The sequence below is a fragment of the Ranitomeya imitator genome, chromosome 2 (genome assembly GCF_032444005.1).
Source record: "Ranitomeya imitator isolate aRanImi1 chromosome 2, aRanImi1.pri, whole genome shotgun sequence".
NCBI classification, from domain to species: Eukaryota; Metazoa; Chordata; class Amphibia; order Anura; family Dendrobatidae; genus Ranitomeya; species Ranitomeya imitator.
This window is the reverse complement of record NC_091283.1, coordinates 566,262,566-566,276,540: the sequence shown is the minus strand read 5'-3', so window position 1 is coordinate 566,276,540 and position 13,975 is coordinate 566,262,566. Positions and strand designations below refer to the sequence as shown.

General features: G+C 42.7%; 1 protein-coding gene across 1 annotated transcript in view; it reads right to left on the bottom strand.

Annotated features, from left to right (window-relative positions):
- Window positions 1–13,975, bottom strand: part of SEC14L1 (SEC14 like lipid binding 1) — a 58,232-nt gene that overhangs the window by 5,228 nt on the left and 39,029 nt on the right. Inside the window, exons 4-16 of the mRNA XM_069752114.1 lie at window positions 11,132–11,281; window positions 10,054–10,185; window positions 9,230–9,358; window positions 8,915–9,149; window positions 8,036–8,145; window positions 7,730–7,919; window positions 5,103–5,191; window positions 4,445–4,515; window positions 3,078–3,249; window positions 2,866–3,000; window positions 2,365–2,499; window positions 809–1,060; window positions 554–732 (exon numbers count right to left, since the gene is read on the bottom strand). Of these exons, the coding sequence (XP_069608215.1) occupies window positions 554–732; window positions 809–1,060; window positions 2,365–2,499; window positions 2,866–3,000; window positions 3,078–3,249; window positions 4,445–4,515; window positions 5,103–5,191; window positions 7,730–7,919; window positions 8,036–8,145; window positions 8,915–9,149; window positions 9,230–9,358; window positions 10,054–10,185; window positions 11,132–11,281 (1,979 nt within the window). The remainder of the gene's footprint in view (window positions 1–553; window positions 733–808; window positions 1,061–2,364; window positions 2,500–2,865; window positions 3,001–3,077; window positions 3,250–4,444; window positions 4,516–5,102; window positions 5,192–7,729; window positions 7,920–8,035; window positions 8,146–8,914; window positions 9,150–9,229; window positions 9,359–10,053; window positions 10,186–11,131; window positions 11,282–13,975) is intronic.

Genomic DNA, 13,975 nt, shown 5'->3' with positions numbered 1-13,975 from the left:
TGCATCAAGCAGCATATTATGCTCACAGATCCACTTTTAGTAACATACTAAGTCTATTTTCAGAAAAATTATGGGTATAATATTTTTTTTTTGTATTTTAGAATTCATGAGGTTTTTTTTTGGATTTTTGGATGCGAAAGTCAGACACCAACTAACTTTCAGTAATTTGGCAAAACGTAGAGGTTCGGTCCATGACTGCAGGATCAGTCTGCAGTCCATCACTTTGGGGACATTTAACTTTGAGAGGAGCCGATAGGTTTAATATTTTATAGGGGTTGAACTGCAATTCCACAAATATAGACAAACAAACCCTTTAAATAGGGCTAGCTTCAAAATTAAGGTGGATAGTCCCTTGAAGCCCAGTACAGTAAAAGATGCGTATTGGTGAGGTAGCCACCTGTCTTTATCTGCCATTTTTTTGTAACTGTACAAGTGCTGCTCCTAAGAACCAGTCTGTTCTCCAGAAACATTAGGAGAGCTACAGTGGTCAGATGCCAAACAGTTCATATTCTATAACCTGAAACATTATGTGGGTAAAACTAATGGTTCATACCTGAAATCCTCAGAGCCAATGATCTCCGTGTAGTACATGACTTTGCACTTATGTGAAGACACTTGTAAGGAGGCAAGAACATCATCCACACGTGGGAGGCTGCTGGTGGCACAGGCTGGCATGCTATGAAACTTCCATTGCATGATGTAGAAACCCGGCCAGCGGGTCACATGAGATCCCTGGAAAAAGGTGAAGTGTTAAATACGGGCGGCAGTAGCAAATTATGGAAAAAGATTAAAGACCTCATCAATTTACCTGCACGCTCTCTCCCTCCTTGCAGGTCAGTGGAGACTCTACCATGCTGTAATCTCGTCCTAGCTGCCAAGCCTTATCAATCAACTGCACATTGTTGCACACAGGAGATGTAATGCCATGAGCTCCAAGGGTGTCTCGTTTGGGGACCTGTGGTGCCCTCTTCGAGTGGTAAATGTTAAAAATAACATCCCCTTTACAAACATCAAAGTCCCAGGTGATGACAGAAGTGGCATCTACTATCTGGATTAATATCTGAAGAAGGAAAGGCAAAAAGATCATCATGTCATGTTATGAAGCTTTAAGTACAAAACAGGGGTCAAGGGAACCTCCCAGCCAGCCTGGCTACGCTGCTGTGCTGTCTGAGGTTAACATTAAGTAGATACAGACAGGTCGTGTTAATTGGTGACTTATGGGATATTTTCAGCAGTTCTTAATTTTTTTAAAACATGAAGCCAGTGAAGAGTCCACTGTATTCAGAATATGTAGTCTCATCCTATGACTAGCCACTCATTGATAAGTTTCTCCCCATGAATGTCATTGGTTGGAGTCTACAAATTATAAAATGCGCTACAAAAATAAAAAAGTTTTACATTCTACTGCACAATTATTCTGTTAATTTTCTCACAACACGCAAAATAAAATGGCTTTTTAGTCTGTATTTAAAATTCCACAATATTTTGCTGCAGTACAGTCTCTGTTACACCTTCACATAGCTGGCTATCCCGCTGCTTCTGAAACAGATCGAATAGCAAACTGATGTGGGCTGTGTTTCCGCTCTCTGCTTTGCCCGCTTTCTCTTCTTTCAGTGTTTGAGATAACAAGATGGAAGATCAGAGTGTGTAAGGTAGCAAAACCCCAAAGTCATCGTGGAAGATCGACCACAGATGATGAATGCGCACTCTAAAAAGCCTATGTGGGAATGTGGAGTGAACCTCATAGGTTGTGAGTAAGGAGTGGCATAAGGGAGCACTTATAGCTGATTCTGTAGGGAGGAAAGGGGTAGGTAATCATTAACGCCACCGAATAAATGTCTGTCAGAACATGGGAGAGGAAATCCATTATGGGTTGTAGAAAGGGAAGGCAGTACAGAAATGAAGCTGTGCTAGTACATGAGAAAAAAGGCAGCAGCATCTTAAATGCAAAAAAAACTTACATCAACCATGTTTTACTATAAGGGACAAGCCCACGAGCCTTAATTTAATCAACAAATTGAAAACAGCATATTAAGGGGTCTGAAAATGAAAGCATGAAGAGTGCAACCTGAAACTTAGTGCAACATTTTTAACTCCTGAGGTAACAGAAGCAAACATTTGTTTCTGAGAATATATGAAGACTCTTATCCGCACATTGCAAAAGGTGAAATATGCAGCATATATTCAAACTTACTGGCCAGCTTGCTGTAGTTTTGATATAACCTATGAAAACTACATTGAGCAGCTGTGACAAATCGCTGAAATCAGGGTTTCTGTCTCTACAATTCTATTGCTCTCAGATTAGGTGGCAAAACCTGGTGACAGATTCAGTTTGGATCCAGGTAATAAACTTATCTGTCTTACCTCATGTGGGGCACCCTTAAACACACTAGCTGATTGGTAGATGGTCTCTGTCCACAATCGGATATCCTCACTTTCAAGTTCTTCTGGAGTCCTGTATAACGCTTTGGGAACCATCCCACCTTCCGAGACTTCACACTGCAAGTTAGTGGTCGATATATATTAAGAATAGCATCATAGTTTGGCTAGGCTCTGACATGCACAATTCTGTGTAAGGTCCCTTTTTAGTGATGAGCGAGAGTGTAGTTGTTGCTCGGGTGGTCTCCGAGTATTTGTAACTGCTCGGAGATATAGTTTTTGTTGACACAGCTGCATGATTTACGGCTACTAGACAGCCTGAGTACATGTGGGGGTTGCCAGGGAATCCCCATATGTAATCAAGCTGTCTATCAGCTGTAAATCATGCAGCTAAGACAAAAAATAAATCTACGAGCAGTTACAAATACTCAGAGACCACCTAAGCAACGAGTATACTCGCTCATCACTAGTCCTTTTCTTACTTACCAAACATTCTCCACCAAGAAAGTCAGGAATTACTTCTTTGTCAATGTAATCAATTAACCCTCCAGGACCTTGATAATCATTGCCAGCGTAAATTAGGAATTTCTTTCTAGTATTCTCATCTATGAAGGGACTAACCTAAAAAAAGAAATAAAAATGTTAGATTACAAACGACAATATAATAATAAATTATTATGCGATCTAGAAAATATTACCAGTGTCCACAGGACAGGAAACACTCTAGGGGCCCGCAATATCAACAGTCGTCCAAGGGTCTCAGGATAATTGGCTTCCACAACTTCAATGATCCGCAGTAAGGCTTTGACACCTGGTCTCCATAAATGCCGCATATTTAGCCCCTCCAAATCCACCAAACATGTCCAGGAGCTACAGTAAAAATGACATCATACAAAGTTCTAGCACATAAATGCCTTCAGTCTGCTGGAAGATGTGACCATAATATCTAGAATGTGGTCGCTCAGTTCTCAGATATTTGGTGCCTAAAGGAAACATGGTTTGTCTCCTAAATTGTTGTGCTTTGGAGCCAAAGGTGATAATGTTTGTTACATTGGAGACAAGCGAATAACTTACTGTATACCATAAGAGCACAATGTAGCCCACCAAGAGGTTACTTACTGAAATAGTGTATGGGCGTATACAGCAACTAAAAATGTCAAAAAAGAGACTCGTTAGCAGCGCTCATCCAAGTCAGCATCACCAAAATGACCTGCGATGATGCCAACTGAAGGACAGCTACTCTCCTCCTAATTGTTAATTCACACAATCAGTATTTTCCATCAGTATTTGTAAGCCAACACCAGGAGTGGGTGATAAATACAGAAGTGGTGACTAGTTTCTATTACACTTTCCCCTAATGGCTTCAATGCCGATTTTGGCTTATATATACTTATGATGTGAAATACGGACCAAATACTGAACGTGTGAACGTGGCCTTGCTTGTATTATTTGTACACTATCATGCAGCTGATGGTTTAGAAGGATTCCCAAACATTATACTGGGAAAACCACCTCAATCAGTAAAATCGGATTTCTGTAATCCCTTCATAAGAACACAGTTGCCTTGCATGCCTAAAAAAATTATTTTATAACTGTTCGGTGCCATAAGCTAATCCGCGCCAAGTGGTCGTCTTGTACCATACTCCTCCTCTGTCCCCACCATCTCTCTCTTTCCGGTCTTTATTGTACTGATGATGTCCTCCACAGTCTGCTGAACAGATCTTGTGGATGAAATAGATGTCAGCCATGTCCGTAAAGGCAGGAGGACAACGATTGTGGGGATGTAGAAGGCACTGAGCACAGACTGGAGAGGCCCCTCTGATGCCAATTGTAAAAGGCATTTCCTTAGGTGTGTGGGGGAGCTGGGCTCTTATGAAGAGGCTGCAGGAGTTCTGTTCAAGAAGAATGAAAGGTGGTGGATACAGGGAAAACATGGTGACAGGTTCTCTTTAATTTGGAACTTGCAATGTTTATCTGCACCCCTCAGACACCAAATACCAATGTCTGAGTACATCTTCCAGTGGTGTACATCACAAACATAACCATAACCCCAAAAAAACCGTACCTGATGGGTCTCCCAAATATATTGGTGTTCTCCTCACATCGCCTCAGTCCTTCCTCATTTATTGATAGCACCTAATTCAAAATAAAGAAAAATAGTGTCCTGGATTTAAAGAGATAGTAAAAAAATAACCACCAAGCAAATACTGATAAAGCTTTAGGCACACTAGTATCAGGATCCATGATGGATATGAGGGATCTGTTTATTGTGTGGATTCTTAAAAAGCAAGGAAATCTCATGGCTCCTACTAAAAACATGTGTGAACAGAGGTTGAGTACTGACGTTACTCAGTTTATGGCCACTCTCACACAGCAGTGTTTTGTATCCATAATTATTAGCCAAAACTAAGAGTGTGTCTAATATATGGAAGAAAGGGAAATCTTTCCACTATGCCATCTCTGTAGTTTCCACTTCTGGTTTTAGCTTACAAATACTAATCAGAATAGTGGTGTGTGGAAGCAGCCTTTGCCTGCAAGCCATATATGCTTCCACAGCCATCAACGCAGTAGTCTCCAAATTGTGACTCTGCAGTTGTGTCAAAACTTTTCACACAATGATTGTGGGAGCAATGGGTTAATGATTGGCAGTATAATCAGAGAATATCCTTTTGTTTTGTGTGCTTAGGTGCTGATATTGTCAGAGAGTATCACTGTAGACTTACGTGTCTGAGTAGTGACTCTTCACCCAGAGCTCTGACCAAACCCTTAGTGTCCATCTGTCCAAGCCTTAGAACGTACAATGGGCGACCATCTGCAATGGATAAGACACATTAATGAGTCAAGGATGACTTTAGAACTTAGGGTGTTAAGATGTTCCACAGCCATAACTTTCTTGGAATTGGTGAGGCTTTTGTTCCTATCCAAATAGGTCAGAAAATGTCAAAAACTATTAAATAAGCTGGGGGTCTCATTGCTCTCAAAACCACAAAGAGAAGCTCGAATCGAGAGGGGAACTCATGCATGCACATTTTCACTCCACTCGACGTCTATAGGGGTGATAGAATATTAGAGCACAGTCCTGGGGCCCAAGGGATCAGATATTCGTTTTCTGGTTAGTGATAAATGTTATAGGGACAATTGTAAGCGAGTCTGAGCTGCACAACCAGACATAGGCCATAGACATGCGAAATGAGGACTCTTGAAAGAAAGCAGTTGGTTCTCAATTCCGATAACTAACTTTATGTCTCCTGTGCAATTAATAAAACCAGGGGCGTAACTTCCACGGCTGCAGGTGTGACGGGGCCTGGAGTGTTTAGGGGCCCGCCATCAGGGCATTACTGCCCTGACTGGGAGTATGGAGCCCAATGAGCCAATCTGCTCATCGGGCCCCAGCAGCAGGCTTCTGCCGGTGCAGTATTAGAACCTGCGTCTGAGACAGGTTCAGTTAAACTATTGCCGTGCGGGCCCGCACAGCAATAGTTAAAAGGCGCAAGCCAATCCGAGGATGGCAGCTGACGTCAGCACGCATGTCGCCAGTGTATGATGTCATGGTCATTCGCCGGCGTGTGCATGCTTGAACTGCATGGAGGGAGCATCGCCGCAGGAGAGCAGCCAGGTAAGGAGAAAGGTTTGTGTTATTTTTATTGAAAGCGGCACAGGGGCAGGATGGAAGACACAAAGGGCAGGATGGAAGACACAGAGGGCAGGACGGAAGACACAGAGGGCAGGACGGAAGACACAGAGGGCAGGACGGAAGACACAGAGGGCAGGACGGTAGACACAGAGGGCAGGATCATGGAGCAGGATGGGAGACAGATGGGGCAGGATCAGGAGACATAACATGGGGGCAGAATGGGAGAACATATGGCTGGAGCCAGGCATGAGACACACTGGGGCCAGGATGGGGGATATTATTACCACAAGGGCTAATTAAGGGATATTATTGCTGCAGTGATGTATTTGTTTTAGTTTTTGACAATACTGTTTTAAACGCGGGAGGCGGTCCTGTTACTGTGCAGAGCGACACGGTCGCCTTTTGTTCCTTCATCTGGTGTAGTGTAGAAGTTGGGAAAAAAAATAAGTAATGTCTTTTGCAAGTGGTGCTCTAGCTAACTGTTAAATCCTGCAGTCAAGCCCTGGCTGGAAGAAGTGATGGCGGTCTGTGCTGGATGAAGATGAAAAGCAAAGATGAAGGAATTCATCATCAGACGTCACTGGTGAATCAGTGTATTACCTGTTCACTGGCACTATACACTGCATACTATATACAGAGGTCCTGTGTTCAATGTCACCAGTGATCACTATATTACCTTTACACTGACACTATATACAGAGCTCCTGTGTATAATGTCATTGATCACAGTATAACCAGTACAGTATATACAGCGCTCGTGTGTATAATGTCACTGGTACCTCACTATTACCTGTAACCAGACACTGCATACTAAGTACAGATCTCCTGTGTATAATGGCACTTATTGTGATATTGGCATTGTTTTGTTTTTTTTTAGTAATGATCAGTATTGTAGTATGCAGTCACTATGTGGTGGTGATATGTTGTCCGGCTATGGTGTGGCGTTATTTGCTCCTTGTATGTGCTATTTGGTCACCCTTGGTGGTAATATGTGATCTGGACTATGGAGGACAGAGAATGAACTTCAATCCAATATTGCAGCCAGCATGCAGCCGGCGGGTAAGGAAAGGGTGAATCAAACACCAGAAAACCCCGCCCCTATAGCTGAAGATTGTTCCCTCCAAATTCTGGTGACAGAGTCCCTTTAAGCAATGTTTTACCTCACAGAAAGAAATCAGCTGTGATCCCCTGCTGTCCAGTCTGTATAATCTTTTGCTTTCCCTGCCCAGGAGATGTGGTATGTGTAGACCATTTAATTGATCAAAATTTACTTTTTTTTTAAAATGTGAAAACCCTTTTAACTTGTAATGTCTTAGGCTATGTGCACACGTAGGAAATGTGGTGCAGAATTTTCTGCACTAAATCTGCATCTCCTGGCAGAATCTGCAAGTGCGTTTTTTGTGCAGAATTGATGCGGATTTTGTGCAGTTTTAGTGCAGTTTTTACCACTGCGGATTTCGATTAATGGAGGGGTGCAGAAACGCACAAAAGAAGTGACATGCACTTTTGAAATCTGCAGCGTTTCTGCACAGATTTTTCTGCACCATGTGCACAGCTTTTTTTTTTCACATTGATTTACATTGTACTGTACATCACAGTGCAGATCTGCAGCGTTTCTGCATCAGAAAAATCTGCTGCAGATCTGCACTAATTCTGCATTGTGTGCACATACCCTTACAAATTCAAAACAGGAATACTACCTGGCAAGGTACAAACCTTTGTCATGGTGGTGCCAGCCTCCAGCATAATAGTCGTGAAGAACCTGTGGAGGGCTCCATGTGCTAAGTAGGTAGTCAACTTGATGCTGTTTTCTCCAGGTGAGTGATTGGCACAAGATTTCTCTGGATTTATCAATGTTGAAGTCCCGTGCTCGTAGGAACCTTAGAATGTGCTCATCTTTGGGAATCTACATAGAGAGTATAGATATTAACCAATGTTTATGCACCAGTCATACCACAAAATATTAAGAGGATACCATCATAATTCTTCCATCTAAAAATGATCTCAAAAGAAGGCACCTACTTTGCCTTTATGAGTTTCTTGCAGCCACTGTCGCAGGCGGATGAGGCAGCTCTCCTGTAACGGCGTGAGGTCTCCCAGATAACGCTTGATGTAATCGGCTTCCAATTTATCTACATAGAACCAGACATGAAGTGTTGTGACATTATAGGGAACCTGTCCAGCAAAGAAAATCTACAAACCCTCAAATACGGTGTTAATCAGCAGGTGTGCCCAACGCCCGCACTTCCAGCCCCGATGCTGGTAGGAAATTAACTTTATTCCTCCTAGGTGTGGACTTTAGCCACAGCTCAGCTCATAGCGAATGGCAACTGACACTGTGCCCCTGCCTGACAGAGGGCACTAATGCTGAGCTGGCTGCTAGTCATTGGCTACTGTGGTTTCATAGTATTTTACAGGTTGTTTTTTTTGTTTCGTTTTTTACACAGACCTACAAAAGTAAGTGCATCAGCCTCATCAGGTCGAAGATCTATTTAACAATGTATTCAGCTTGGATTGCAAGTAAATAAAAAATAAAACAAATAAATAAAAACAAAACAAAAAAGTAGAATATGTTTATAAAGTGTAATGTTGATGCCCATTTATTTTTGATGCACTGAAACAAACGAGTAAAAAAAAAATTTTTTTTGTATATAACCAAATTAAGTAAAGAGTTGAAAAATCCTCTACAACAAGTCCGTCTCTATTGATACTTGACTTATGAACTACAGCAATGCATGAGGCCTAGTGACTAGGCCGGACACAAAGTCATGACGTTGTGGGGGCCATATTTGTGGCAGAGGCACCCAAGGAGGATTGCTGGAGCAGAAGTTAACACTGCCTTGGTCTGGCTGCCACAGAGGACAAAACTGAAAGTGAATATTTCAGTTCTCAAACACGCACCATCTGGAGTACTGCTGAGCACCTCTGGAGGGCTGGATGATGTAGGAGGACCATCTCTGCTACTATGCCCATCACTAGAACTCAGGGTAGGTATATTTTGTGCAGGGGACACAGAATGAGTTGAGGTAGATGTCGGACACTCTGGCAGCTGCTTGGGAGCTGGAGTCCATCGAGGCAGCTCTGTAATGCCCTCCTCCTCCATTTGCTTCAAGTAATACTCAATGATTTCTTTACCCTGAAGGTGGGAAAAAAAGCCTCTTAGATGCACCGTGTTAAATTGTAACACATGGTCTACAATGATTGCTAGTCACTTGCCTTTTTGATATTGCTGGTGTACTGTTTCATGGCAATCTTCTCTACTGTGCTCTCAAACCCAAAGAAGGATTTGATATCCAGGCTAGCAGACTGCTCAAAGCAGGTCCAATCATCATTGTCAGGGTGTACCTGGTGGTCAGGAAACGAAGGATGCGTCACGTACAGCACATAGCTTTCTTCACATATTCTTCAAATATTGCAGAAAAGCATTTTAAAGTATATCCATGGTCAAAGGGCTTCCTCAGCCTTAGGGTACAAGTTTTCAGTCACTGTATGTGACTGCAGACTTAAAAATGTTCATATTGCACGCACAGCCGCACAAGAGCATTCTCAGGTGCCAGGAGCGGGTGGTCATATGACTGAAAGTATGCAATTTGCATACTTTGCCCCATTCAGACTAGACGTGCAAATATCTAGTCACTCGACGTTATTGCACATTTCTGAATTGTGACAGTGTACAACGCAAACTCGGTCACAACTTCCTGATACTGCTTGTACAAGTGACCAGTCACATGACTGCATACATGTGGTCATGTGCCGACTAGACGTGTTCGGCTTCTCTCAATTTCCTTCTATTGAGAGCAGGATGAGACTAGTAGGCATGTGACTGCTTGTATGCAATTTGCATACATGTGCTCATGTGACCACTCGCTCGCATCAGCAACAGTCGGGGCATTCAGCACAGTGTGCTCTCGCTGTTACGATTCAAGTCAGGAGTGCATGCAGGCTTTTCACTGAAACCTGGACAACCACTATAAGTAGAACTACTGTATAACACAGGTCGGATGACAAGCTTGAAGTCCAGCTATCATGGCAGTACTTACAGTGTAACAGCAATACTCGTGGATTACAATACGGCTGGCAAAGGTTTCGTTGTAAGCTTCAATGTTCAGAGTGCGGTCTCGTCTGTTTAAGGAATTTTTCTGGATAAAGTACACATAGTCTACTCCTGCAATCTAGAAAACAAGAAAGTGTGTTATCTTTTCATGTGACGCAAAAAAATGCATACAAATAATAGACCTCTCCAAAAGCAGCACACAATCAAATTTACCTACCATTCAACCATTCTCACCTGCATGAAGAAAGAATACTCCTTGCTTGGCAGAAAACGAATAACGTTACTTTCACACTATTTAGCGATAACCACGACATACGTGCCAAAAATATCCCAGCGCTTAAAGGGGTATTCCCATCTCCAAGATCAAATCCTGATATGTAAAAACAATAGTATTAGCAAATACCTCCAATTAGAAATGTAGTATAGTTAGATAGGCCACTTACACCATGTGCAGGGCATTGCAGTAGCTTAGATATCCATGGCTAATGGCCACTCACATAGTGACAGTTCATTGAACGTGGTTGTAACCATGGATATCAAAGCTACAGCAATGCCCTGCACATGGGGTAGGTGACATGTATAGTTCCTGACTGGCTATGTCACCTACCCCATGTGCAGGGCATTGCAGTAGCTTTGGTCTCCATGGTTACAACCACGATCAATGAACTGTCACTATGAGTGGCCGTTAGCCATGGATATCTAAGCTACTGCAATGCCCTGCACATGGGGTAGGTGGCAGCCAATCAGGAACTACTGTATACTACATTTCTAATTGGAGGTAATTGCTAATATTCGTACACCTGTGACATATTGGGATAGGATCTTGGAGATGGGAATACCCTTTTTAAAGAGTCAAATGTACCCACCAGAAGCATTCATCTGACAAGGTCCTTTTGGCCTCCATTAAGCCACTGTATGCCTATAAAGTGCTAACCGTGAGAGGTATATTAGTTCAGAGAGCAGTATACGGATAATGGGTAGGGCATATCATGGAGCAGCTAAGACCAACATTAAATCCTTTTGTGGCGAGTTCACTTTTTGCACAGATAACATGTTAAACTGACCTTTTTAAGTAGTCGTGGCGCATCGACATCTAGCTTACAACGTCTTTCTACCACATGCACTGCTCCATCTTCACTGAGGAACTCATTCATGATATCACTACCGACAAACATAGGAATGAGATGACAAGTGGGGAACCGACGCTGATAGGCCTGCAGAGGAGAGGGAAAAAAAAAAAAAAAGCAGAATTTAAAGAAGTTCCAGAAATAAAAAATACACAAAAAACAAGGACACACCATTTAATAAAAATTAAGGTTATAATACCAAGAAACATCTGCACAGAGAATAGAGGGAGGCACTCTAATCCAAAATCACTAGCCAACTTACCTGACATTCAGGGAGGTGTGTGCCATAAATCTAGAAAGTGCACTAACATGCAGGAGGTCATAAGCTAAAGCACTCCACTAAACCCTCCAGGACAACATACGGTAATCTGACGTGTCACAGTGTAACCAACGGGACGAAGACAAGCCAACAAACCCCAACACAGTCTGAAGGAGGATGCAAGCCAACGAACTCAACTAGTCTCTGCAGGAGGACATAAGCCAACATACCCCCTATAACCAAAAGAGGCACATAAGAGTCTTTACAGAAGAACATAAGTCAAAGTACCCCGATACAACCCGCAGGACAACATAACCCAACATACCCCAATATAAACCAGCAGAAGGTCACAAGCCAACATGCCTCAACTCAAGGTACAGGAGGACATATTCCAACATATCCCACTGTGGAGACCAGACTGAACCAAAGGATCCATTTTGTCTCCCAGATGAAATCTGCTTCTGCACAGCAAACTTGACATTTCCTTTTATAGAAGTAATCACGCGCGCATTTCTCCTTGATATTGTAGCCTTTCACCCACATACCAGATATTGTAACTTTTCACTAGTATAGATTTGCTTTGTAAGTGATTATGAAATATGAGCGCTTGTGCGCATGTCTGTAAATGCCTAACTTCTTACTATATAAAGAAGGGGCAGTGCCCAGTGAGGCAGGCGTGCTCCGGGGCTACCCCTGTTTATGAACACACAACCTTTGTGCTGCGTGTCATTTACTTGGATTCCTCAATCCAGGAAGCCAGGGACGGAAGAGGACTCAACATTTCTTGGCGCCCGAAACAGGGACCCGAGGCGAGAGTGTCTACTCGAGATTCACCTACGGATACGGACAACGGAGATCTGGGATAATGGACGGCAAATGAATTGAAAAACCTGGCCAGGTAAGAGACATTATTAGTTCTCTTTTATCTGCCCTGTATTATCCGAAAGATCTCTACGAGCCGTGTCACGCTGGGTTAGTCTAGTAGTGAGTAGATACCTATAAAACTCGGGTTACCATAGTGTATAGATTTACGAGTCCTGTCCCTGGCAGTGTGTGAACAAGTGTGAAGGTTGTGGCATGTTATGAAAGAAGGATAAAAGTACGTAGAACAATAAGCCGAAATTGTTAGGACAAGTCTTATTAGTGAAGTCAGCCTAACTGGGTCATGTGGTTGCGTCCTTTCGGGGAGACCTCCGCCCATGCTTGACTCTCTTTGAGAAACTTGTTCCTTCATTTTTGGATAAGAGTTTGATAGAATGAGCCCAGGACACGAGTCCATGAGCCTGGGACAAGTACGATAACAGAGACGGAGAGTTTGGTGATCTGTTTGGTGTTGCTGATCCTGTTTGCGTGCATTGTAGGAATCAAGTTTATTCTGCACATTAGAAAGAACGGAGCAAATCAGCCCTTCAATATCTTAGCTCCCTAGGAAAGAAGACAACGAGACATCACTCTAGTAACATAGTAACATAGTTAGTAAGGCCGAAAAAAGACATTTGTCCATCCAGTTCAGCCTATATTCCATCATAATAAATACCCAGATCTACGTCCTTCTACAGAACCTAATAATTGTATGATACAATATTGTTCTGCTCCAGGAAGACATCCAGGCCTCTCTTGAACCCCTCGACTGAGTTCGCCATCACCACCTCCTCAGGCAAGCAATTCCAGATTCTCACTGCCCTAACAGTAAAGAATCCTCTTCTATGTTGGTGGAAAAACCTTCTCTCCTCCAGACGCAAAGAATGCCCCCTTGTGCCCGTCACCTTCCTTGGTATAAACAGATCCTCAGCGAGATATTTGTATTGTCCCCTTATATACTTATACATGGTTATTAGATCGCCCCTCAGTCGTCTTTTTTCTAGACTAAATAATCCTAATTTCGCTAATCTATCTGGGTATTGTAGTTCTCCCATCCCCTTTATTAATTTTGTTGCCCTCCTTTGTACTCTCTCTAGTTCCATTATATCCTTCCTGAGCACCGGTGCCCAAAACTGGACACAGTACTCCATGTGCGGTCTAACTAGGGATTTGTACAGAGGCAGTATAATGCTCTCATCATGTGTATCCAGACCTCTTTTAATGCACCCCATGATCCTGTTTGCCTTGGCAGCTGCTGCCTGGCACTGGCTGCTCCAGGTAAGTTTATCATTAACTAGGATCCCCAAGTCCTTCACCCTGTCAGATTTACCCAGTGGTTTCCCGTTCAGTGTGTAATGGTGATATTGATTCCCTCTTCCCATGTGTATAACCTTACATTTATCATTGTTAAACCTCATCTGCCACCTTTCAGCCCAAGTTTCCAACTTATCCAGATCCATCTGTAGCAGAATACTATCTTCTCTTGTATTAACTGCTTTACATAGTTTTGTATCATCTGCAAATATCGATATTTTACTGTGTAAACCTTCTACCAGATCATTAATGAATATGTTGAAGAGAACAGGTCCCAATACTGACCCCTGCGGTACCCCACTGGTCACAGCGACCCAGTTAGAGACTATACCATTTATAGTATAGTG